General features: G+C 42.4%; 1 protein-coding gene across 1 annotated transcript in view; it reads left to right on the forward strand.

The window, feature by feature from the left end:
* Positions 1–12,488, forward strand: part of LOC102420943 (aromatase) — a 33,030-nt gene extending 20,542 nt beyond the window's left edge. Inside the window, exons 4-9 of the mRNA XM_023751595.1 lie at positions 703–879; positions 3,716–3,830; positions 6,852–6,966; positions 7,423–7,585; positions 10,468–10,709; positions 12,187–12,488. Coding sequence (XP_023607363.1) covers positions 703–879; positions 3,716–3,830; positions 6,852–6,966; positions 7,423–7,585; positions 10,468–10,709; positions 12,187–12,438 — 1,064 coding nt within the window. The 3' untranslated portion in view covers positions 12,439–12,488. The remainder of the gene's footprint in view (positions 1–702; positions 880–3,715; positions 3,831–6,851; positions 6,967–7,422; positions 7,586–10,467; positions 10,710–12,186) is intronic.
* Positions 12,489–26,598: the final 14,110 nt, after the last annotated feature.

Below are 26,598 nucleotides of genomic sequence, written 5' to 3' on the forward strand. Positions count from 1 at the left end.
AGGGCCAGTAAGTACTATGGACCTGAAGTATAGTGTTAATGGCAGGTTGTCAATGCCCTTAAAGAATTCCCAGTCCAGGGGAAAGACTGCTAAGCAAAGAATCGCTTAGCTATTATGACATTGTTTAAGTAAAATAAATCTGGAAATAGTTTGAAGAGATACCAAAATTAAGAGAAAAGCACTCTTAATAACTTATAAGACTAGCATTTTAAATATATAAATTAAATTTAAAAGGAACCACATTAGATGAAATAGTTAAGGTAGAGTTTGACTAGTTATGTAGCAATATCCTGCCTCCTGTTGAAACATAAAATAATATCACCCTGGACAAATCTAAACCTTCTTTAGAGAAAAATATATACAATAAATATGAAGAAAACACTAATTTTTGATTTATGACCACAGTACTAAATGTTTCACTTGCAATCTCACAAATGATTTGCCATAGCATGAAAAGTTTAACTTTGAATAGTTTGTTTAAAATAAGATTTGTTCATCCATTCATTTTTAACAATAAAGATGATCCATTCTTATAGAATACTGGGAGATTAAATAATATGAAAATTTTATATTTATTTTATATGTGTAGTTATTGAATAAAAAAGTGTAGATGATTGAGCTCTAAACATAAAAAGCCAAAATCGCCTGATTGTGTGTATCCTGGAGTTCACAATGGCTCACTCTCTGATGTGCTCCCTTCAGCTTTGTCTGGCCCCGGCCTTGTGCGCATGGTGACAATTTGTGCTGAATCGATCATAAGGCACCTGGACAGTTTGGAGGATGTCAGAAGCGAGTCGGGCACTGTCAACGTGCTGACCCTCATGCGGTGCATCATGCTGGACACCTCTAACATGCTCTTCCTAGGGATCCCCTTGGACGGTACCGAAATCTTCATTCTCATGACTTGACATTCTGTCCTTTACTTAACAAGGGGATGAGAGGCCTGGCAGCCTCAAGTAAACCATGCTGTTTTCTACATGTTCTTCTTTCAACATCTCTAAGGTTTCCGAAGATATTTTTTCCCAGTGTGTCTGCCTTGTTCACTTATAAGATATAAATTTCTGTAAAGCAGGGCCATCTATTTCTTTTGTATCTCTCATCATTGCTCTAGGAAACAGAATTCTACCCACAGTCAAAACTCACAAATGTAATCAGTTCATTTGGTCCTCCCACCAAGCAAACTGATATATTTAACCATTTTCAACCATTCTTTTGGGGCACGATACACACACACACACACACACACACACACACACACACCTAAATATACATACACACCCCTTCCTCAAAGCTACTAAGCATGAAAACTTTGACTCTGTATGATGATGATGGTATTGTTTGCAGCTGCAGGAAATAAGTACAATAGCTACAATTAATTACTTTAGTATCTACCATGTACCAAGCAGTGTAAAAAGTTGCTTTACATACAGTCTGTCATTTAGCATTTTTAACAACCCTAGCAAGATGTCTCACTCAGGAAGCCATTTTCCTTACTACTATAGAAAACAAACATTAAAACACATACAAGCAACTCTACCACCACCTAAAACAGTGGTTCTCAACCTTCTGGCCCTTTAAATACAGTTCCTTATATTGTGACCCAATCATAAAATTATTTTCGTTGCTACTTCATAACTGTAATGTTGCTACTGTTATGAATCGTAATGTAAATATCTGATATGCAGGATGGTCTTAGGCGACCCCTGTGAAAGGGTCGTTCGACCGCCAAAGGGGTCGTGACCCACAGGTTGAGAACCACTGACCTAAAAGCAAACATTAATTACTGGGCTTAATTCCATTCTGTTATCCAGCTTCATGTAATTCTCCCTGAATTAATTTTTGCAGTGTTTATTGATTCATCTTTTTATACAACAGATATTTATCCATTGCCTATTTCATGTCAGGCACTAGGTTCTGGGTATAGAACAGTGAACAAGACAAAGTCCTTGGCTTCAGGGAGTTTACATTTCAGTGGATATACGGACAGTAAACAAGTAATTATCTATATATACTTATTGTACTATATAACAAGCAATATAGCAAGTAATACTATTTTGCCTATAATATATTAAGCAATAATAAGTGCTCTGAAGAAAAAAACAAAGCGAAGTGAAGGGATAGTAAGTGAAGGGACAGGTCAGTGGAAGTGGACATGGTTCTCGGGGAGAGAGTGGTCAGGAAAGGCCTCTGCAGAGAAGACAGCTGAACATAAGCCTAAGTGAAGTGAAGCCACAAGCCACATACAGACCTGAGGGAAACATTACAGTCACGAGAACAAGACATAACTTAACACTTGCCCACACCGGCTCTAACACCTGCTGCCTGATTTACCACATAGGGACTATAGACAAGCCCTAAGCCCTCCCTCTCTCTTCTCCAGCTCTCCTTGCCTCATCTCCCTGCTCTTCAATTACTCCTCACAAGAGCCACAGGAGCCCCCATTCACTCTAAGGAATTTTAGTCACACCTTCTTGCCTGATCCCCTCTCAGACAGGGGCTCCAATCCCAGCTTGCCTGTTTTATACACATCTTTCCTCAGGTTTGGCAGGAACATATTTTACAGGTCCCTGCTCCTTGGTTCCCTGCTAGCCTAGATTCTTAGGAAGGATCATGTAAGGGAACTACTGTATAAATGTCTGTTAACTTATGGATACAGACTGTGATGCTAAGAACCTGTATAACTCATGCAGAGTTATTTTATTTCCCTTCTCCTCCCCTGGTCCTTGATAAACTCTCATCTCAGGGACCCAATGAAGAGGAAAGAACATTGTCCTGGGGTCCGACAGAACTGGGCCCCAGCCCAAGGGCGGCTGCCACACTGGCTGTGTGGTACTAGGCAGACTTCTCAATCTCTATGAACTGCAGTTTGTTCATCTGCCAAAGGATGACACTATCGTTCCCCTAGAAAGATTGTAAGGATCCAGTGAAGTCCCTTTTGCAAAGCATCTTGCACAGTGGCTTGCATTTAGCAATTGAAAATCAATGTTTATTTCCTTCCCATTTGTATAATTTGGAAAAAGCCGGGTTTTCTCTTCCCTAATTTTCAATTTACTTAAAAAACATTTATTAAGAGCTGACTATGCACATGGTTCAAGACAAGCACTGAAGACACTAAGATGAATTCTACATTCTAAACCGAACATAGATATGAAAGCTATGTGAGGAATGCTATGAAAAAATGTGAATAAGGCACAATGAGGTGAGAATACAATGAAAAGCTATTAATTAGGTACATAATCCAAGTAGATTATTCACCTAATGGCTCTGCGTAACGAACACCAAATGAAGTTTAAATGTGGCTGCTGGCTGCCTAACAGGAGAGTGGCGTGGCTTTTTGCCCTCCCACATGCCAGAACTGAGGCCACAACAGCCATAATTACCAGTGTCCCTTTTATTCCTCACTGTCCAGAAAAACAGGAGAGACATGGATCATGTCAAAGAGGGGCATGTGAGATTTGAGACTCTATTTAATACTTAGTTTAAAACTGGCAAATCTCTGGTCAACTTGGCCAACTGAAATGCCAAGCAGAATAAATTAGTGTGTTGCCTTGTCTAGTGTCAATAACATGACTAGATCGCCCGCTGAAGGTGGAACCTTGCCCAGCTTAGAACCCCAGACTGGTGGGAGAATCTACAGGGGTCTTTTCTGCTCAGAGTACTCTTCTTGGGCTCATTTTTGCTCAATTCCTCTATTCTTTTTTGTTTGTTTTTCCAGAAAACGCCATCGTAATTAAAATCCAGGGTTATTTTGAGGCATGGCAAGCTCTCCTTCTCAAACCAGACATCTTCTTTAAGATTTCTTGGCTATACAAAAAATATGAAAAGTCTGTGTAAGTAACACAAGTTTGGAAAATTTGTCTGTGAGATTGAATTGTTTTTTCATTGTGTCTTTGTTATTGTTTCACTCTTCAGCAAATTTTCTGGCCACCAAGAGCCTACAAGAAAGATGATGATTAAGCTGCTGATGTAACACTTTCTACATCAATTTGGCTGATGTGGCTACCCATGGTCGGCAAACTGCGGCTCACGAGCCACATGCGGCTCTTTGGCCCCTTAAGTGTGGCTCTTCCTAAGCCTTAGGAGTACCCTAATTAAGTTAATAACAATGTACCTACCTATATAGTTTAAGTTTAAAAAATTTGGCTCTCAAAAGAAATTTCAATCGTACTGTTGATATTTGGCTCTGTTGACTAATGAGTTTGCCGACCACTGGAAGCCTTGGGCCAGGGTGGCTTCTTGGCCAGGGTGGATTCTCAGCAAGGGGGTCAAGTGGGAGGTCTGAGAGCTCCATATCTGGAACTAAAACACTGCAGTGTATTTTGAGTTGAACAGAAGAGCTGGATGAACCTATTATTATCGGTCAAAATTCTCTTTTCATGTTTAGAAAAAAATGGAAACATGAAATCCTCTTATAGTTGCATCAACTTAATTCAACTTGTAGGAATTGACAGTAATCTCAAAAGAATTTTTTCATAGTGAACTTAAATAAAATGTGTGGGGTTATTTTTTTTAATTATATATCTTGTGTTTTTGAGGGATCCTAAAACCATCATTAAATGGCTTTGCTTTGATCTTAGACTATTCTAGCAAAAAAACTGGACAAATGCCAATGGCCTTAGTTAATCAATGGGTGGTTTGTTTTTAGTGTAAGTAGCCAGCCATTAAACACTGCCACCTCTAATCACCAGTGGAAAGCATGTGGGATTTAAAGGCAGGCAGACGTGATTTGTAACCTGTACCTATCACTTAGTAACTAAACGGCTTTGGGAAGTTATTTAAAGTAAAACAGAACCTGCCTTCCAGAGTGGAGATATAAATTCATGAGATCCTATACACAGGGCAATTACACAGAGCTTGGACCATAGTAGGCACTAAATATGTTAGTTTTCCCCTTCCCTATGTTCATCTTAAATTCCCCATCTCTAAAAGTTCCCTAACTTGAAAACCCAACTTTATCTCGTTCGTGTATTTTTAAGTTCAATAGTATTAGTCTCCAGAAAGGAAACCAACTTGATGTTGCTTTACATATTCTTATATGGTAAATGAGTATCAGGTTTGGAGACGTCATTCTTTATACATTTCATTTCATTTCTGCCACTGCTCATTGTGACTTGAATCAATAAGATAAAGGATTCATTCACTTCACTGGTGTAAGGTTTGGTGGTAGTTCTTGGTTTGACTTGGGTTGACCAGAAGGCCCGCAGAAACTCATTGATGAGACTGTATAACAGTTTCTCTTATGTTTCTGTAGAAATAGCTTAGCTATATATAACATTTGTCAGTGGTTAGTGCACCAGTTCATATCTCCTATGACGTAGAGCAGTAAAGACCTAGAGAAATCCTCTAATTTCCTCTCCTCCATGGCCTTGCAATAAAGCCAATATCTTTATTAAGGTATGATTGACATATTAGTTTCAGGTGTACAACATAGGGATTCGATATTTATATATATTGCAAAATGATCACCACAATAAATCCAGTTAATATCCATCACCATATATAATTTTAAAAAATTTTTGTGATGAGAACTTCTAGGATCCATTCTCTTGACAACTTTCATATATGCAATATAATGTTCTTTATTATTTATAGTCACCATCTTCTACATTATGTACCCCCAGGACTTACGTATTTTATAACTAGAAGTTTGTACCTTTTGACCACCTTCACCTGTTTGGCCTGTCCCCCCAGCCCCAACCCCCACCTCTCACAACCACCAGTCTGTTCTCTGTATCTATGAGCTCAAGTTTGTGGAGTTGTTTTTAAGATTCCACATATAAGTGAGATCATACAGCATTTGTCTTTATCATGCTAATACCTTAAAATATATATTTATGGAAAGGATTCTAGAATATCTACTTCCATCCTTATTTATTCAATTTTATATTTTTGCTTCTTTTAATTCCCAATATTCCAGCAATATTGTTTTCTACTTTTTATTTTGGCAAGTTTAAGACTTTTCAGTCACAGAACACTTTAACAGGTGTTTGTATTACATTTACTGTAATACAGAATACTGTTCCCTGAGATTGGGGAAAACACCCATGAACATATACACTTAAAGACAAAGCCAAGAATAATAGAATTTAGATCTCATGGTGGCCTCATTGTTCATCTAGTATAATCCCTTTACTTTAAAGAGAGGTAAGGCTCAGAGACTTACAGTAGGTTTTATAGAAAGAAAACAACCTGGATTAGAACCTCACCCTTGTCCAAGGAGCTCTTCCCTCCGCCACACTGTCAAAATGCCTATACATATTTATGCAGCCATACATTCATTCAATCATTATTTATTAGTATTTATTATGTGGCAGACACTGCCAGGTATGAGAATAAGTATTAAAATTAATGAACAGTCACTTGAGTTTACTGTGTACAACAGAAATCTCAAACTCAATAGTCTTGCAGGCCAGGCAAATAGAAGCGGGCAGGGTGGATATAGGACAACAGAAAATGGAGGTGCCCGGGGCAAACTGCAAAGTGCCTGTCTGCACTAGAGACAGTCACTGGTTTTGGTTTGGGGTTTTTCATTAATACACTGTGCTGGCCAAATAAAAAATCAGAAAACATGACTGGATTTAGCTTTTGGTACCAGTTTTTAATGCTTAACTAAAGGTTGCAGCCTTGATTTTCCTATCTGTGCCTAGAAACTCTGGTTCCTTAACATGAAGTATAATGTATCTGTAATTTAAGGATATTTGTGAAGAATTAAGTATAAATTCAGTTATTCATAAGCACTGATGGTTTCAATTACAGCAGATAATTTTATTTAAATAAATAGCAAATTAATCAGTTTTTTCTACATGTCTTAACTGAGTACAGATAGATTATATTTTGACTTTTTTTTCCAGCAAGGATTTGAAAGATGCCATAGAAATTCTGATAGAAGAAAAAAGACACAGGATTTCCACAGCAGACAAACTGGAAGACTGTATAGATTTTGCCACTGAGTTGATTTTTGCTGAGGTACTGACCTGAACTAACCATAATTCCAACACAACATATGTGTATGACTGTTTGTGTGTCAATGTGTGAAGATTTCCTCTTGTGATTATGTTGCAGAGTTTGGCTTCTAAGTATTTTGCTCCAGCTCTTCTATAATGTCCAACTCAAATGGCCCACTCATTAGACATTCTGGTGAGACTAACCTTTCAGACTGAAGCTACTGTGCCTGCAAAATACAAAATATGAAAATGGAAGAGTCCAAAGACACTAAATACATAGAAAATTTCCTATTAATAGTTCAGCTTTCAGTTGAAGATCATGAAAAAATGTTCATAGTCATTTAATTTGTATGATTTCAACATGTAATTTGTATGATTTCACTTTGGTGAGGTTGCTGACCCTTGAGTGTCATCTCCCTTCCTATTGTGAAATTTTTATTCACTTTTCCAATTTTCCTCCCCTCTTTCAATTATTCAGAAGCGTGGTGACCTGACAAGAGAGAATGTGAACCAGTGCATATTGGAGATGCTGATCGCAGCCCCAGACACCATGTCTGTCTCTGTGTTCTTCATGCTATTCCTCATTTCAAAGCACCCTAATATTGAAGAAGCAATAATGAAGGAAATCCAGAGTGTTGTTGGTAAGAATTCATCAAATAAAAAGGAATTAGAAAACAATTCCTTCTGAATATCAGCTTATGTCCTAAAAATCTGATGTCAGACAAAATCTTGTAATAATCCACCCAGAGAACAATAAAGCAAGTTATTTTGTCTCACTTTCATAATGCCAGATAGATTAAAAATATCGTTCTGTGTTTTATTTTATGACATGCTCATTGAAAAAAATCAAATGATAGAGTATAAAGTAGAAAGTGACATCCTCTAGTTCAGCGGTTCTCAACCTGTGGGTCGAGACCCCTTTGGGGGTCGAACGACCTTTTCACAGGGGTCTCCTAAGACCATCGGAAAACACATATATAATTACATATTGTTTTTGTGATTAATCACTATGCTTTAATTATGTTCAATTTGTAACAATGAAAATACATCCTGCATATGAGATATTTACATTACGATTCATAACAGTAGTAAAATTACAGTTATGAAGTAGCAACGAAAATAATTTTTTTTAAAATATATATTTTATTGATTTTTACAGAGAGGAAGGGAGAGGGACAGAGAGTTAGAAACATCGATCAGCTGCCTCCTGCACACTCCCTACTGGGGATGTGCCCGCAACCAAGGTACATGCCCTTGACCGGAATCGAACCTGGGACCCTTGAGTCTGCAGGCTGACGCTCTATCCACTGAGCCAAACCAGTTAGGGCAATGAAAATAATTTTATGGTTGGGGGTCACCACAACATGAGGAACTGTATTAAAGGGTCGCGGCATTAGAAAGGTTGAGAACCAATGCTCTAGTTCCTTCACTCTCCTCTCCAGCCTCATCCCCATTCCCCAGGGGAAACCACTGTGTTTTCTTTTTCTTACGTGCGCATACACACATCTCTATGGTCATATTTGTTTGTATTTTTAAAATTTTATCAAGCACAATTTTTTGCCTACCTTATCAGTGACAAAGGCTCTTGTGGGTTCAATCAGGGAAATAGCTATCGTTCATAGCAGTGTTTCTGGGTTTCAAGCAGTCCATTTACAAGCAAATTTCCAGTTGGTGGCAGAGGAGGAGGAGAGACGGGAGTGATGGACTTTCCTCTCCCCCAGTCCATTGGTGCTGGCCTCTCCTCCCTTAAGCTATTCCTTCTCTTCTGTAAGGGCTCTTGAGCCCCTGCTCAAGCAATTTTTACTACCTCTTCCCTTCTCTGCCCCAGCCTCAGCATCATTCTGCCCACTGCTCCTGACATCACCATCCTTCCATAGAAACGCTGTCAGATACAGAAGTCAGAATTGCTTTCTGAGAGAAAACAGAATTCCTTACTTGGAATGTCTTTCATATGGCTAATCTTTTTAGGAACATATTCTGACATATGTAGCAAGATATCAATAATGATGTAGACTTTTCTCTCTTGACCTTGCCCAATCCCTGTGAAACAAGTTATTTGGTTGTGGAAAGATACTATTTAAAAAATAATAATTTCATTGCTGCTTGAAATAGTTGACAAGATTTAAATATGTGAGGGAAGTGGTCTGCAAATGCATGGCTGTAGGTAGGAAACTGCCTGGCAATTTAGGTAACAAGAAGCCAGAATTGCACCCAGGTTCCAAATCCCAGAATGTCCCCGTTAGGTTACAGGTACTATGCCAGGTGCAGAGCACAGTGGTGAACAAGCCAGTGTCATCCCTGTACTCATGGGACTCACGGACTGGTGGGAGAAGACTTCAACAAGCAAACTCAGTGGAGTGAAGAGAGAGAATCATAGGAGATGTTCAGGGACTAAGTGGGAGGGGGTGGGAGAATTACTCTTGAGAACACGGCCTTTCATACAATTTCTTTGAGAAGTGAAAAGTGTTTGTGCCCCATGATGTCCCTCTGACACTTCAACAGACCTCTGCAAAGCACATGTGTCCATGTTGCCTCTAGGTAATTCCTTCCTAGGATACACCTTTGCTTACCTTCTCCATCATGTTCCCTTCTACCTCCTCATCCCAGATGAACACACTCCATAGACCCATTAGAGTGTACAAGGAGCAGTATGTGAGGGGCCGGGCTGTTAGAATTCTCTGACCAAATGAAACCTTTCCTGCATGGCATAGTTGTACAGGAGATAGGGATGCCTCAGAACCCTGGTCTAATTTGGATTCTGCAAAAAGTGGTAGCCCATTTGAGGACACTCTGAAGCTTTGCCAATTCTTGGAGTAATTCAAGCTTCTCTGACTAGTGTCAGGCCAGTCTGAGACCGTGGGGGTGTCCTTCAATCCCCAGCACACCTAGGGCTGATCTGAGGTACCCATTTTGTTGGGGTGGGAGGGGGATTCTTGCCACTCTATCACAACAGGTTGTTCCTAATAAGATGGGGAGGAGGGACCATCAGTGATGTGTCCTGGGCAGATGACTGCACAGGTAACCAGAGGAGAAAATTGAAACTGACTAAAATCACTGTCTTGCTTTGACTAGAGAAGAATAAATTTCCCCAAGAATTTAGAGTAGGGAGCAAAACTCAAAGACGATAGAGGCCAGGCAGATAAATGTTTGGAGCAAATTGGGTAGGTCTACATGAGACTACAGAGGGATTGCCTCTCTAAAGGCTCATCGGCCATTCAACTTTAGCCCATTGTTGCCATGTGGGGAGGTGAGTCCAGTGTTACCTGGATTTTTAGAAAAATCCAGCTTTTCTATGAAATCCCCCAGCTTTTAAGATAATTGGCTTCAAATCTGAATTTTTATAAAACATTCTGTAGGCCAAATATAACATATTTGGCCCAGATTGCTTGTTTGCATTAGAATTAAAAATATGAAATTTTTTCCAAACAACAGCAAACTGTTCAGTGGAAACTATGGAAGTTTTAATGCCCATCTCCTGTTGAAACTAACATTACCTCTTTGTCCTTTTTATCTGTTCCCATAGGTGATAGAGACATACGAATTGATGATATTCAGAAATTGAAAGTGGTGGAAAACTTTATTTATGAGAGCATGCGGTACCAGCCTGTTGTGGACTTGGTCATGCGTAAAGCCTTACAGGATGACATCATTGATGGCTACCCAGTGAAAAAGGGGACTAATATTATCCTGAATATTGGAAGAATGCATAGACTTGAGTTTTTCCCCAAGCCTAATGAATTTACTCTTGAAAACTTTGCAAAAAATGTAAGTGCCCTTCCTTAAAACCAAGTACGCCACTCTTTAAAATGTCAACTGTTAAATCCTCTCTGGTTCTGTGCTTGCATCAGGTACAAACAATTTCATTCTGTTTACTTGTTCCCCTCTGTAGCCTCACCAGAAACACACATTTTCCCTAGCTTGGACGATGGCTACCACATTTGTCTGCAAGGCAAGGGTGCTGGGTCTCTAGCTCAGGGAAGTATCTATATGGTGGCCACATAATAGGTCAAAATATGAAAAAGTCAAGACCTGAATTTGACTAAAATTAGGCAAATTTTGTTTAACCCAACCAACCTATTTTTCCATTTAAAGTTATCACTTTGTCATCATGTAAATTCAGCTATAGCAGTACCTAAGCCAAAAAAAAGTTCACTTCTGCTTCAGGTGGAAATCAAATGAGACCAAAAGATTTGGTCTTTGTAGTCTGCACTAGTTCTCATTCTAAACAGGACTCGGTAACTAGAAGAGCTTCGGCTTTTTCTTTTTCTGTCACTGGAGTATACTGGAGATCTGCTTCCTTCCTGTCAAATTTCAGGCAATGATTTTTTAACCCATTATTATCCAGATAGTTCCCTTAGTGCCTTCTTTTCCATTTGCATATGGTATAGAAAAATGATAACCCAGTTCTCTAATTTTTTCCTGTTTCTGTATGAGTGACCCATGCCATGTTGACAGTTGATCAACAAAACTTACTGGGCATTGGCTGGTGTGTCTCAGTTGGTTAGCATGTCATCCTATGCACCAAAGGGTCACACGTTCAATTCCCAGGCAGGGCACATACCCAGAATATGGGTTCCATCCCCAGTTGGGGCATGTGCAGGAGGTAGCTGATCGATGTTTCTCACATCACTGCTTCTCTCTCTCCTTTTTCCTTCCTCTCTCTCTAATATCAATAAAAAAAATTGTCCTTGGGTGAGGATTAAGAAAAAAAAAGACTTAGTGGGAATCTACTATACGTCAGGCACTATGTAAGTCCAAATGTGGACAAGACAGAAGATGTGATACCCATTAATTTTTTGCATAACTAAAAATATTTAGATGCTTGGCACTACTGGGTCAGAAATCTGCATCTTTCCCTAAATGTCATCAAGTTATATGACATTTCACAAAAGTAGTCTTTGCCTTGGTGATTTGCAGAGTAGTAAAGTTGTGGCCATCTCAGAGAGCTACTTGAGTAACAGTGGCTGTAATAAAATGATCTGCATTGCTTTACCCAGCACGTTTATATGAAAATCAAAACTGGGTACTGACCAAGGTTGGGTGTGTAGCACAGGGGGTGAATCAAACTGGATGGACAAAGGAGCTTAAATGGGTTACAGTCATTCATCTCAGTGAAGGAGCAGTATGGCTCAGACCCCAAACCAGAGCATTCTGATTGGCCAGTATTTTCAGGGTAAATCAAACAGCAACTACATGATTCTAGCCTTTAAAACCCTGGCTAACTGTCTGATCATTTTCATAGGTTCCTTACAGGTATTTTCAGCCATTTGGTTTTGGGCCCCGTAGCTGTGCAGGGAAATACATCGCCATGGTGATGATGAAAGTCATCCTGGTTACACTTCTGAGACGATTCCACGTGCAGACACCGCAAGGTCGAGTATGTGTTGATGAGATGCTGGTAAAAAATGACTTGGCCGTGCACCCAGATGAGACTAGCAACTTCCTGGATATGATTTTTATCCCAAGAAATTCAGACAAGTGCCTCAAATGCTGAAGAAGATTGGTCAGTACCTACTCTGGAGCACTTCTCATCAGTAGTTCACAAGAAAACCATTCATCTTTGCCAGATAGCATCATCCTCACAGTGAACATTCGGTGATCTATGGCATTTTACAGACATACCTCCTATGGGTTGTCAGCAAACTAAGAGACATCAGTCACCTGATCTTGTCCAAACCAGAGAAACAGAGCAAGAGAAAACACAGAGGCCAAGAGTTTGCAGGGGAAATGGTCAGTGAAGAAACTGCAGTCTTAAAGGCCCAATTCCATAACACGTGTTGGAAAAGATAGATCATCAGCAAAACTTATAACTGGCTTCCCATGGGATCACCACTGCCCTGCCCTGCCCCAAGAGCAGCTGAATGCCTGGGGCAGAATCACTCAAGTCGATTAGAAACACCAGGCCAATGTCTGGGTGTCTAGAGCCAAACACACCTACTAGTGTGAATAAGTGTTTGAGTTGGTTTCAGTGGGACTGTAGCACTCATAGTCTTTGGAAAAATACAAATTCAGCATTTGACTTTTCTTATGAATTGTATTTAATTAACTCTTATTTATCCACATGTGACTTGTCTATAGCAAAAGTTAAATAGGAGACTATCCTTTCTCAGTCTCTCAATTCATTCTTCAGCCACTTATTTCTTCTATAATAGATGTAGATTCGGGTAATACAAGGTAACTTAGAAATTATTCAAGTGAAATATAATTAGGACCATATATCTGCTGTAGGAACAGAAAGTCACACAATGCATTTCAAATTCAAATGTTTTTTCATGTGTGCATTATTTCTTAACTCCATTAGTATGGCTAACCGAGAAATAACTTTAAATAATGGCATTCAGTAACTCTTACAGCAATTCCAATGATGTGGGGGAGGAGAAGTCCTCTAAATCTATTTCTAATTCTACAGCCCAGTGGGTTCAAACTTCTATGGAGTGATACTCCCACTGCATTATCTTTCTCCCTCAACATTTCCCCCCTCTCTTTCTATGATCCCAAAGCCAAGGGCAAGTAGAGAATGTGATCAGTGTAGAACCCCTGCAACCATTATTTATCCTACCTCAGATTTAATAGTTGCTGTAGAGATTGAACAATTGTCTAGTTTATTGAATCGTTATATGTAGCCATGGATAAAATGTACACCGTGGAAGTAGCTCACTAGAGGAAATCAAATAGATCAGTTAATTTTTTAAATACCACTTGTGTTACAGTATGACTGTTTCAACTGAATGTCATTTAAAAGCTGAAAAATTAAACTCATTTACAAAATGTAAATGTTTGCCATTGAGTCAACTGTCACTGCAACATCTGAATATTCTTTTCCTCCTACTGTTTGGCAACAGGGCAACAGTTGAGTATAAAATGAGAATGTAAGCTCCTTGAAAGAAGGGGCTTTTTTCTTTCTTTTGTAATCCATCCCATATTTACTGTGAAGATCAGTACTGAATAGATGCTTGCTCATACTCTCAACTGACCCTAGAAACCAAGTAAAGAAGAGGCAGGTATTCTAAGAATTCAAGGATGGGCATTAGTAAAAAAGGAAATATTTGAACTTAAAATATTTGAATCATTTATATAGCCCCAACATATATATAAATATGCCCGTGTGCCTTGATATTTCTGTAGTCAGGTCTAGACAATCAGCTAAATAATTCAGACCTCTGAAATCAAGGCCAGGATTTTAGAATTAAAGTATCCAAGTTAATCCACTCGGTGATTATTAACACACTGTTTACTTTGCTCTGACTGGAGCAGCATAGTAAAGAAAAACAGACTGGATCAGTGTACCTCACCCATCCAATTCCCTTGGAACATCTATTATATTTTTTAATATGTTTTTATTGATTTTTAGAGAGAGAGGAAGGGAGAGGAATAGAGAAATAGAAACATCAATGATAATAGAGAATAACTGAATGGTTGCCTCCTGCATGCCCCACCCTGAGGATCGAGCCCACAACCCAGGCATGGGCCCTAACTGGGAATCGAACTGTGACCTCCGGGTTCATAGGTTGACATTCAACCAACTGAGCCATACCAGCTGGGCCATCTATTGTATTTTATATATATCTATGTAGCCAAGGCCTATGTCTATACTGTCAAAGTAAAATGAGAGGTTGATATAGTTGTGTATAGATAACACTGATACAAAAAATATGTTGTCCTCTTACCAATCTGGACCTTAGTAGACTCATCCATTAATATGGATGACAACAGCAGTGCTCTACAGTCATTTCCAATGCTTTGGTTCTGTTATTATCTACACTAATAAAAGAGAAACATGGTAATTAGCGTACGACCGCTACCCTTCCCATTGGCCAATCAGCATATCCTTATGCAAATTAACTGTCAGCCAAGATGGAGCCCGGCAGCCAGGCAGCTGGAAGCGAACATGAGGCTTGCTTGCTCCAGTGACTGCGGACTCCAACATTCCCCGCCTGACTTGCCAGCCTCTCAGCTGGCAGTTTGAAACATTCTAACAAATATAGGCCGGGATCTCAGAGCTGGAGTTATACATTGTTTCGATTATAGAACCGAAACAAACCAGATACCTGCTCTCAGAGCTAGAGCCAGAGCTAAAGCTGGCCCAGAATAAAATAAAATAAAAAGGAGCGGTTGGGAGCTTCAATCAACAACCGCCAGCCTGAAAGCAGCCCTCAGCCCCTCACCCAGACTGGCCAGGCACCCCAGTGGGGACCCCCACCCTGAAGGGTGTGTGACCAGCTGCAAACAGCCATCATCCCCTCATCCAGGCTGGCCAGGCACCCCAATGGGGACCCCCACCCTGATCCAGGACACCCTTCAGGGCAAACCAGCCGGCCCCCAGGCCTCTATCCTACATAGTAAAAGGGTAATATGCCTCCCAGCACCAGGATCAGCGGAGCTGCGAGGCCTCCTGGCACCGGATCAGCGTGACAGGGGGCAGCGCCCAAACCCCCTGATCGCCCTGTGGCTCTGTGTGTGACATGGTGCGGCGTCCCAACCCCCTGATCGGCCCTGCTCTGTGTGTGACAGGGTGCGGCGCCCCACCCCACCCCCCCACACACACACACACACACAGGCCCTGCTTTGTGTGTGACAGGGTAGAGCCATAACCTCCACATCGGCCCTGCCCTGAGTGTGACAGTGGCGGTGCCCCAACCCCCTGATCGGCCCTGCTCTGTGGGTGATAGAGGGCGGTGCCCTAACTCCCCTATCGGCCCTACTCTGTGCGTGACAGGGGGGAGCTCCCCAACCCCCTGATGGGCCCTGTTCTGTGCGTGACAGGGGGGAGCTCCTCAACCCCCTGATCGGCCCTGCTCTGTGCATGACAGGGGGCAGCGCCCAACCCCCTGATTGGCCCTGCTCTGTGCATGACAGGGTACAGAGCCCCAACCCCCTGATGGTCCCTGCTCTGTGCGTGACAGGGGGCAGCGCCCCAACCCCCTGATTGGCCCTGCTCTGTGCGTGACGGGGTAGCGCCGCAACCTCCCCATCGACCCTGCCTTGAGTGTGACAGGGGGCGGTGCCCCAACTCCCCAATCGGCCCTACCCTGAGCGTGACTGAGGGTGGCATCGCAACCTCCCAATCCACCTTGCTATGTGCATGACAGGGGGCGGCACCCCAACTCCCCAATCAGCCCTGCTCTGAGCCTGACCAGGGGCTGCACCTAGGGATTGGGCGTGCCCTCTGCCACCGGGAGCAGGCCTAAGCCAGCAGGTCGTTATCTCCCGAGGGGACCCAGACTGCGAGAGGGCACAGGCCAGGCTGAGGGCCCCCCCCTTCCCCACCACCCCCCCCAGTGCACAAATTTTTGTGCACTGGGCCTCTAGTCTTACCTAATAATAGACAAACATGGTAATTGACCATACCTTTGCTACGCCTCCCATTGGCTAATCAGTGAGATATGCAAATTAACTGCCAACAAAGATGGCGGCCGGCAGCCACGGAGCTGGAACGAGCAGGAGGCTTGCTTGCTCCAGTGATGGAGGAAGCCAAGGTTCCCTGCCTGCAGCGGCCGGCTCTAAGCTACACTCAAAGCAACAAAGTTTCAATTATAGAAGGTAAATAAACCCCAGATACCTGCTTTCAGCCGGCCGTGACCACTGAGCTGGAACCTTGGGTTGCCCCTGGCAATGGAGGAAGCCAAGCCCTGGCCGGCTCTGAGCTCCACTCCAGGCTACAAAGTTTCAATTATAGAAGGTAAATAAATCCCAGAAAAAGAAAAAGAAAAAAAGGAGAGGCTGGGGGCTTCTGTCGCTGGGGAGGCTTGGCCAGCCTGAAAACGACCCTCAGCCCTTCACCCAGACTGGCCAGGCACCCCAGTGGGGACCCCCCACCCTAAAGGTGGTGTGTCCAGCCTGAAAACAGCCATCAGCCCCTCACCCAGGCTGGCCAGGCACCCCAGTGGCACCCCAGTGGGGACCCCCCACCCTGAAGGGCAAACCAGCCAGCCCCCACCCGTGCACCAGGCCTCTATCCTATATAATAAAAGGGTAATATGCAAACTGACCCTAACAGCAGAAAGACTGGGAATGACTGGTCACTATGACACCCACTGACCACCAGGGGGCAGACGCTCAATGCAGGAGCTGCCCCCTGGTGGTCAGTGCGCTCCCACAGGGGGAGCTCTGCTCAGCCACAAGCCAGGCTGACGGCTGCCAGTACAGCAGTGGTGGTGGGAGCCTCTCCTGCCTCCTCAGCAGCACTAAGGATGTCCAACTGCAGCTTAGGTCTGCTCCCTGCTGGCAAGTGGACATCCCCTGAGGGCTGCCGGGCTGCCAGAGGAATGTCTGATTGCCAGCTTAGGTCCAATCACCCCGGGAGCGGGCCTAAGCCAGGAGGTGGTCATCCCCCAAGGGGTCCCAGACTGCAAGAGGGTACAGGCCGGGCTGAGGGACACCCCCCCATGCACAAATTTTTGTGCACCGGGCCTCTAGTTTTATTCATAAACATAACACTGGCCAGACCTTGATGTGGGGCTTCCAGCCTCCAGAACTGTAACAAAATTAATTTTGATTGTTTAAGCCACTCAGTCTATAGCAGGGGTCCTCAAACTACGGCCCGCGGGCCACATGCAGCCCACCGAAAACATTTATCCAGCCCGCCGGGTGTTTTTGCCGCCGCTGCCTGTCCTGCTTAGCAGCTGACTCGTCCCAGGCCCACAGTGCGCATGTGTGGAATGTCTGAGGGACAGTGAACTGGCCCCCTGTTTAAAAAGTTTGAGGACCTCTGGTCTATAGTATTTTGTTATGGCGGACTGAGCTGACTAAGCAGACCATGCTGGACCATGACGGCCACAGTAAGAAGCTAGATTTGAAGCAGAGGTATGATGGTCCTGGCTCATTTCAGCTCACGAAAGTCAACTGTTGAGTTTTCAGGAATTTTGTGAGCTGTAAACATCAAGTTGGTGCTTTGCAATTGCCTTAGTGGGAATACTTACTCCATGGAAATTTGACAGATGCTATATATCAAGGCTCTTCTCCCTCCTCCCAGATGCTCCCTCCCTTCCAAGAAAGCCTGTTGTTAAACATTTACCAGCACACTAATGAGGTATGTGCAGTGTAAATGGAACGTGAAGTCACCAGAGGGTTTAAGCAAGAGGGTGACATGACCTAATTTATATTTTGAAGTAATCATTCTGGCTGCTGTATGGAGAATGGCTCCCAGAGGAATGAGAATAGAAGCTGGGGGATCTAATAAGAAACTTGAACCCAGATTTCTTAACATCAAGTGCTCATTTTACGGTCACAACTGAGGCCTGTATTTTGTATTCTCTTCCCGAGGTAGAAACTCTGCCCTTTTAATCTGCTCCCAGGGCTGGATTTCCTAAACCTCCCATCAGCAACCAGCTCTCCTCCTCACTCAAAATTACCATCAGTATCAGGCTTCACTGTCTAGACCCCCAAATGAATCAGAGCCAGCCTCAAAGACCCTCAGAGTTGAAGGACCTATATAGACCTATGGCTCAGCCCCTGCCTTAGCCTCCTCTGCTCACTGTGGAAACTGAGGCCTGGAGAGGTTTAATGCTTGCCCATGGCTAAGCAAGTAAAAGGGTAGGGGAAGCACAGAGATGGAGCCAGTGTCCATTGTTTCTACCACATGGAAAGGCTGGGCAATAGTGAACACAGAAAGACCCATCTTGCTGTTTTTACTTAGGTTAAGATACTTTGTTCTAAGTATAATTAAATTATGATTATAATTAAATTATAAATTATAATTAAAATGCTCAGCCTTTATGAGCATAATTCCCAATAAAACCACTTGGGTTAGAAGCATCTAACAATAGCAGATCAAGAAACAGTTCTTATGGAACAACCTGATCTTTTGTGTGTGTGTGTGTTCATTAGGTTTATGACACACATGCTTCAGGCCAACCCGATGTTACAGACTTGCTTTCTCCACACTTTGGCCCAAAGTATTTTTATAAGATTTATTTGACACAAATTAATTTGTTTTAAATTCACAGGTTTCACATTTTTTGTTTTTAAAAATATTAACCAACTGGCTTGACTGACTTTTCACATAATTTTTTTTTTACTTTTTTTTATTGCTTAAAGTATTACAAAGAGTATTACATATGTCTCCTTTTTTCCCCCGCCCTTGACAATCCCCTGGCCTCCCCTACCCCCCAGTGTCTTATGTCCATTGGTTATACTCATATGCATGCATACAAGTCCTTCGGTTGATCTCTTACACCCCCCTCCGACCCCCCAACCCTCCCTGGTCTTCCCGCTGTAGTTTTACACTCTGTTCGAGGCTGCTCTGCCTCTGTATCTATTTTTGTTCATAAGTTTATAATGGTCTTTATTATCCATAAATGAGTGAGATCATGTGATCTTTACTCAGACTCAGAAAAATGTACTCTTAACACTGATACATTCTCAGAGCTTCTAGTTACTTATGATCCAAATATAGATAACTTAAAAGTACCTATAAAGGCAATCAAAGAAGCTTCCTTCTCTTAATCACAAAAAAAGAAAAGAAGTTAATCAACTGCCATTTTCAAAAGATCTTGCAATTATAGATTATGGAAATAAAAGTGGCGTAAGTTCATGAGGATGAAGCAATTGCATATTATCTCAGGTTTTCAGAAGAAATTCTTTATAGGATTTTTACTGTTTTCATAGATATATGGAATATTATTGTTGGAGAGGACACAATCCACCATCAACAAACTGTGAAGTCTTAGAGGTTAGGAACTCTGCCTAAAGCCACACAGCTCATGGGCAGCAAGACAAGCGAGAGGCTCAGTTTCCTGCTTCTTCCGCATGCTTACTGAGCTCTCAAGAAGGCTTGGGCTACACTCTGCCCAGCATGGAGGGCTGCTCACTGCCTCTGCAGTGGTACTATACCCAGGGATGGGGTCTAAATTTCAGTTCAGCTCTTGAGGCTGCCTCCCAAGGCAGGGGCCTCCCTGCCCTCTGCTCCTGGCCTGACATTGGCCCTCCCTTCCTGAAGCATAAATAAAGCAAGACTGAAATGGCAAAGGATGTTTTTCCTGTTGATGAATGCAGCCGACTACTTCAACACATCATTCCACCAAGGTCTGGATGTGCTCCAGCCTCATCTACTTGGCCCATATTCAAGTTGCTTTTCTTTTTCCCATGAACTGTGGTTCTATTACAGGGGAAAATGGAGGAAATAAATTGGCACATGAAGTTTTCAAGTCATCCTTGCATTTCTAAGGGACTGGCATTAAGCTTATGGTAATGGCAGTCATGAGATGCACGGATCAGGAGGCATAAGTGGAAAACCACATTTTTTTCCTCTTTTTCCCTTTTCATGGAAAATACACATGAAACAAAATTTACCATCTTAATCATCTTTAAGTGTACAGTTCAGTAGATTAAGTATATTCACATTGTTGTGCAACCATCACCAACATCCATCTCTAGAATTCCTTTCATCTTGCAAAACTGAAAGTCTATATCTATTTAACAATAACTTTCCATTTTATCCACCCCATAGTCCCTGGCAACCATCATTTTACCTTCTGTCTCTATGATTTTGACTACTCTAGGTACCTCATATAAGTGAAATAAAATCAAACAGTATTTATCCTTTTGTGACCAGCTTATTTCACTTAGTATAATGTCCTCAATGTTCATCTACATTGTAGCATGTTCCTTCCTTTTTTAAAGCTGAATAATATTCCATTGTATGTATATATCACATTTTGTTTATCAGTCTGTTCGTGGGCATTCGGGTTGCTTCCATCTTTTGGCTATTGTGATTAATACTGCTATGGACACGGGTGCATACATATATTTTCAAGTTCCTATTTTCAATTTTTTTATATATACCCAAAAGAGGAATAGCTAGATCATATGGTAGTTCTATTTTTAATTTTTTGAGGACCAATCATACTATTTTCTTTTAAAATATATTTTTATTGATTTCAGTGCGAGGGAGAGAGAGAGATAGAAACATCAATGATGAGAGAAAATCATTGATTGGCTGCCTCCTGCACACCCCCTACTGGGGATGTGCCCTTGAGCAGAATCGAACCCGGGACCCTTCAGTCTGCAGGCCAACACTCTATCCACTAAGCCAAACCAGCTAGGGCAACCATACTATTTTCCATAGTAGCTGCACCATTCTACATTTCCACCAACAGTGTACAAGGATTCCAATTTCTCCACATCCTCTATAACACTTATTTTCTAGTTTTATTTCACAATATTCATCCTAATGGGTGTGAAGTAGTTGAAAACCCACTTTTAATCCATAGTCTTCTATTGGATTCTGACTCTGCTTTGAAACTGGCCTTCTATGGAAAGGAGTCAAGCAGGAATTCACTCAATGCTGGGATCTGGTCTGTGTAGTTCAAGTAAAACAAACACAAAGGTCAGATTTTTCTTCAGTAGCAAGGCATTTGCCTATAAGTTTGAACATTTGCCTCAGCGCAGTAGGTGAGGAATGACCACAGTCATGTCATAGATGCACAGAGTCATCACTTAGAAATTTTAAGGCAACGTAACATGACCACATGTTTTGACCACATGATCAGAGGACTTGTCTCACTAGAGGGTAGAGACTGATTTGGGCATTTTTATTTCATTTTCTAGTATTTTAATTTTTAAAGCCACTGGCTTTTTTTATTATTGATTTTATACAGAGAGGAAGGGAGTAGGATAGAGAGTTAAAAACATCGATGAGAGAGAAATATCGATCAGCTGCCTCCTACATACTCCCTACTGGGGATGTGCCCGCAACCAAGGTACATGCCCTTGACCGGAATCGAACCTGGGACCCTTCAGTTCTCAGCCGATGTTCTATCCACTGAGCCAAACCGGTCAGGGCTCTAGTATTTTAATTTTATTAAATTTTCTTAACTATTGGTTCATGATGGGTTGAAAATTAAGAAAAATAATTTGTCCTTCACCACAGAAGCCTCTATCTGGGGCTGGATAAATGTGTATAATGTGTGTGCTCCAAAGTAAATAACAAAAATTCTTTGGTAACTCTTAGTTCCCCAGATAACACCAAGGTTGACCATGAGGTCATGTTAACAGCAACAGCTATGTCTGCCTGGGTCTAGCTCCCACCCCTGCTGGCACAGGAAGCCCAGCCCCCACAACATTTCTCTTGGGGATTTCTGGGCTCCTCAGGTCTCCACCGCTGGACCTCAACAACTTTATGTGCCTCTCCAGATCTCCTTGGCACCAGTTTCCCCAGGACCTCGGCATTTGCTCAATGGAAAGCACCAACAGTTGCCATGCCCTTATTTCTTGACACCTCTGGCCATCTCTGCTTCTCCTGATTAAGGCCTAGAGTTAGCTCGTTCTGCCACAGCTGGAGCCTCAGCAGCTCTGTACCCAGGTCCCATCCATGGGCCTCTGGCTCAGCTCATTGCTCCTGATCCCTTGTATTTAGGGTACAGGGTCTGGTTTCCCTAGCAGCTGCTGGAGGGGATGAACAACCCAATCCAGAAGTGCAGGGGTGGGACAGCAGACTGGAGGAGCTGGCAGGTAAGTTCCTCTACCCCTGTCCCCCAACCCCCTGCCAAGTTCTAACACATGATGGTTCTGCACGTTGTAAAAAGCTTTCCCCTCAGATCTTGTTTTAATTCTTCACTCTACCTTTGTGATGGGAATTACCACCCCCATCTAGTAGATGAGGAAACAGAGGGTTGGGGAAGATGAGTCATCCAAAGCCTGACTCTAACTATGCCACACACAGGTCCCGGCAGTCAGTGCAGGACGACACAGGCCCGGCTTAGACCAGCATCTGCACCAGGAGGCCTGAGCAAGAGACATCTAGGCATATGTAATAAATCCAAGTGCAGAATTGTTCCAGAAGGAGAGGAGATACTCTCATCAGGTGCTCTCATGGAAGAGTGGGTGGGCCTGTCTTCACTGGGACCGCTTCCCTCTCGGACTAATTACTAGTGTCTGGGACTCTCAGGCCTGGCGCATTTCTGATGGGGCAAGCTGTGGATCTGGTGTAGATGACCTGGTCCTGGGTCCCAGCTCAGCCATGTGTTGGCTATGTGACTGTGGACTTTGTAGCTCTTCTTGGCCTCAATTCCCATGAACAAATGTGGGTGGTAGAAATGCCTTCCTTATAGAATGCCTGGTAAATGATCACTTTGGGCAAAGGTTTGATATTACATTAAACTCACTCTTTAGTTCCCATCCCACCCCCCCAAATCCCATATAACTATTGTTTTCTGTTCCTTCTCTCTTTCTATATCCTGAGTTTGGTCTTGCTAATGGGTGGGAGGCAAGCTGGCCCAAATACCAAGAAGTGCCTAGCTTGCCTTCCGAACTACAAGATTCCTGTCCTTGGTTAGTTTGAGCCTAAAGATGCCTTACAAAGGCCAGGCTTGGGGTCAGGAGAAATGGGCAATACCTGGGACACAGCAAGTTATCTGGCCACAGTGCGGCACAGGTCAGAAAGCCAGAAATGGGTGTTGGGGAGGAGATTTAGAGTGAGAAGGTAACCTGAAGGAGACCTGACTTGGGAGAATCTTCAAAGGACTTAGAGGTGGAGGTTTAGGACTGAAGGGCCATTAGAGAGTCCTACAGTCCAATGCTTTGTTTTGAAAATGAGGATAACTGCCACTCTGGTAGGTGGCCCTGTTGAGACCAGACCCCAGGTCTCCTGATTCTTGTTCCAGTGCTTTTAAAACTGCACTTCAGCTCCTCCATGCTGCCTCCACCCTATGTCGAGTAACCACACAAACTAGATCTGCCAAAACAGCAACCAATTTTAAACAGTCTGTCCTAAGGCATTCCTATTTACTAGGGCACATGTCCCAGTCTGGGGTTTGGGAATATTAACATCCCCCTAAACCGGCAGAAGGGCCAAGCAATGGGCCTCCACCTCACCCTCATTGAAGATGCTCTTGCAACAACCCGGGAGAAAACCCTGCTATCCTCACATCAGCCAGCAGAGGGAAGACCTGGGAAAGGGTTGTCAGGTTTGCAGTCAGGCAGCTCCTAGCAGAGGGGAGGGCAGCCTGCCTCTCAGCAAATCTGGCTGTCAGCCAGAGACCAGCAGAGAAAAGCCAGTATGATTCGTTTTACTGTCTAGTAAAATGAAAAGTCTCATAAATGCTCATTTGCTCTATCATTTCAGATTCCTGAGTGTCTGGCTGGCTCCAGACAAGGCACTTGAGTTTAAATCATCACCAGGTGATAGAGGAGCTGTGACATGGGAGAAGTTATTCTCTACATTTGGTTTCTACATTTGAAAATGAAGGGAAACATAGTGCCTGCCTGTTAGGGTTGTTGAGTGGCACAGATTAGAATTTTCTTGCCTGGTAGAATCAACATCATCAAAATGTCCATACTACCCAAAGCAATCTATAGATTCAATGCAATCCCCATTAAATTACCAACGGCATATTTCACAGATCTAGAACGCACGTTCCAAAAATTCATCTGGAATAAAAAAAGACCTCGAATAGCTGCAGCAATCTTGAGAAAGAAGAACAAAGTTGGTGGGATCTCAATACCAGATATCAAACTGTATTACAAAGCCACTGTTCTTAAAACAGCTTGGTTCTGGCACAAGAACAGACATATAGATCAATGGAATAGAATAGAGAACCCAGAAATCGACCCAAACCACTATGCCCAATTAATATTTGACAAAGGAGGCAAGAGCATACAATGGAGTCAAGACAGTCTCTTCAATAAATGGTGTTGGGAAAATTGGACAGATACATGCAAAAAGATGAAACTAGATCACCAACTCACACCATACACAGAAATAAACTCAAAATGGATAAAAGACTTAAACGTAAGACGGGAAACCATAAAAATACTAGAGGAATCCACAGGCAGCGAAATCACAAACATAAGCCAAAGGAATTTCTTCTCTGATAATGCTCCTAGGGCAGGGGTGGGCAAACTTTTTGACTCGAGGGCCACAATGGGTTCTTAAACTGGACTGGAGGGCCGGAACAAAAGCATGGATGGAGTGTTTGTGTGAACTAATATAAATTCAAAGTAAACATCATTACATAAAAGGGTACAGTCTTTTTTTTTTTTTAGTTTTATTCATTTCAAACGGGCCATAGTTTGCCCACAGCTGTCCTAGGGCAATGGAAACTAAAGAGAAAATAAACAAATGGGATTATATCAAAATTAAAAGCTTTTGCACAGCAAAGGAAACCATCAACAAAACAACAAGAAGACCCACTACTTGGGAGAACATATTTGCCAATGATATCACCGATAAGGGTTTAATCTCCAACATTTACAGGGAACTCATGAAACTTAACAATAGGAAGATAAACAATCCAATCAAAAAATGGGCAAGGGACCTAGATAGACCCTTTTCAAAAGAGGACATACAGAAGGCCGAAAGACATATGAAAACATGCTCAAAGTCACTAATTATATGAGAGATGCAAATCAAAATGACAATGCGGTATCATCTCACACCTGTCAGAATGGCTATCATCAACAAATCAACAAACAACAAGTGCTGGAGAGGATGTGGAGAAAAAGGAACACTCGTGCACTGCTGGTGGGAATACAGACTGGTGCAGCCACTGTGGAGAACAGTATGGAGTTTCCTCAAAAAACTAAAAATGGAACTCCCATTTGACCCCGTGATCCCACTTCTAGGAATATATCCCAAGAAACCAGAAACACCAATCAGAAAGGATATATGCATCCCTATGTTCATTGCAGCACAATTCACCATAGCTAAGATTTGGAAACAGCCTAAGTGCCCATCAGCAGACGAGTGGATTAGAAAACTGTGGTACATCTACACAATGGAATACTATGCTGCAGTAAAAAAGAAGGAACTCTTGCCTTTTGCAACAGCATGGATGGAACTGGAGAGCATTATGCTAAGTGAAATAAGCCAGTCAGAGAAAGATAAATACCACATGATCTCACTTATTTGCGGATTATAGAGAACAACATAGACTGATAAACAGGGACAGATCCAAAGACAGAGAAACAGCGATCAGACTATCACTCCCCAGAGGGAAAGTAGGGGAGGGAGGGGGTAAGGGGAAGAGATCAACCAAAGGATTTGTATGCATGCATATAAGCCAAACCAAGGGACATGGACAACAGAGGGATGAGAGCATGAGTGAGGGGGCGAGGGGGAGGATGGGGGTTAATGGGGGGATAAGGACACATTTGTAATACCTTAACTAATAAAGAATTGAAAAAAAAAGAATTTGCTTGCCACATAGTAAGCGCTTGGTGTATATTAGCCAGCAGCTAATAGGGATTTTGCTTCATTAACTTATCCCTTAAATAAGTATTTATTGAGCACCTACTCTGCATAAGGCCCTAAGCCAGGTGTTTAGGAGATAAAATAATGAAAAAGACACTTCTCCAAAAATATCACAATGAACATATTTCATGGTTTATCTATTTTATCTTTTAGCTATTATCTTAAGAGTAACTCTCTAAATCTCTTTGATCTCTTTTATTGTCCTTGTTATGAGGAAGCTCAGCACCAAAAGGCCAGTCTTGGCCACTGTTTTGTCACTCGTGGCTAACAGATATGCATTCTTTTTTTGTTTGTTGGTTCTTATATTAGATTTATATTCACAGTTTACTAAGTTACTGTATAAATCTTCGCCCTGACCTGCTCTGTCCAGAGGTGTGGGGCTTGCTTGGTCAGAGACTGGAGCACTTTGGGGAAAGGAAGGTGCCAGCCTCCAGGATAACAGGCCTGAGAGGAAGAAGGATGAAG

This window comes from Myotis lucifugus, unplaced genomic scaffold (assembly GCF_000147115.1).
Source record: "Myotis lucifugus unplaced genomic scaffold, Myoluc2.0 scaffold_23, whole genome shotgun sequence".
Lineage (NCBI taxonomy): Eukaryota > Metazoa > Chordata > Mammalia > Chiroptera > Vespertilionidae > Myotis > Myotis lucifugus.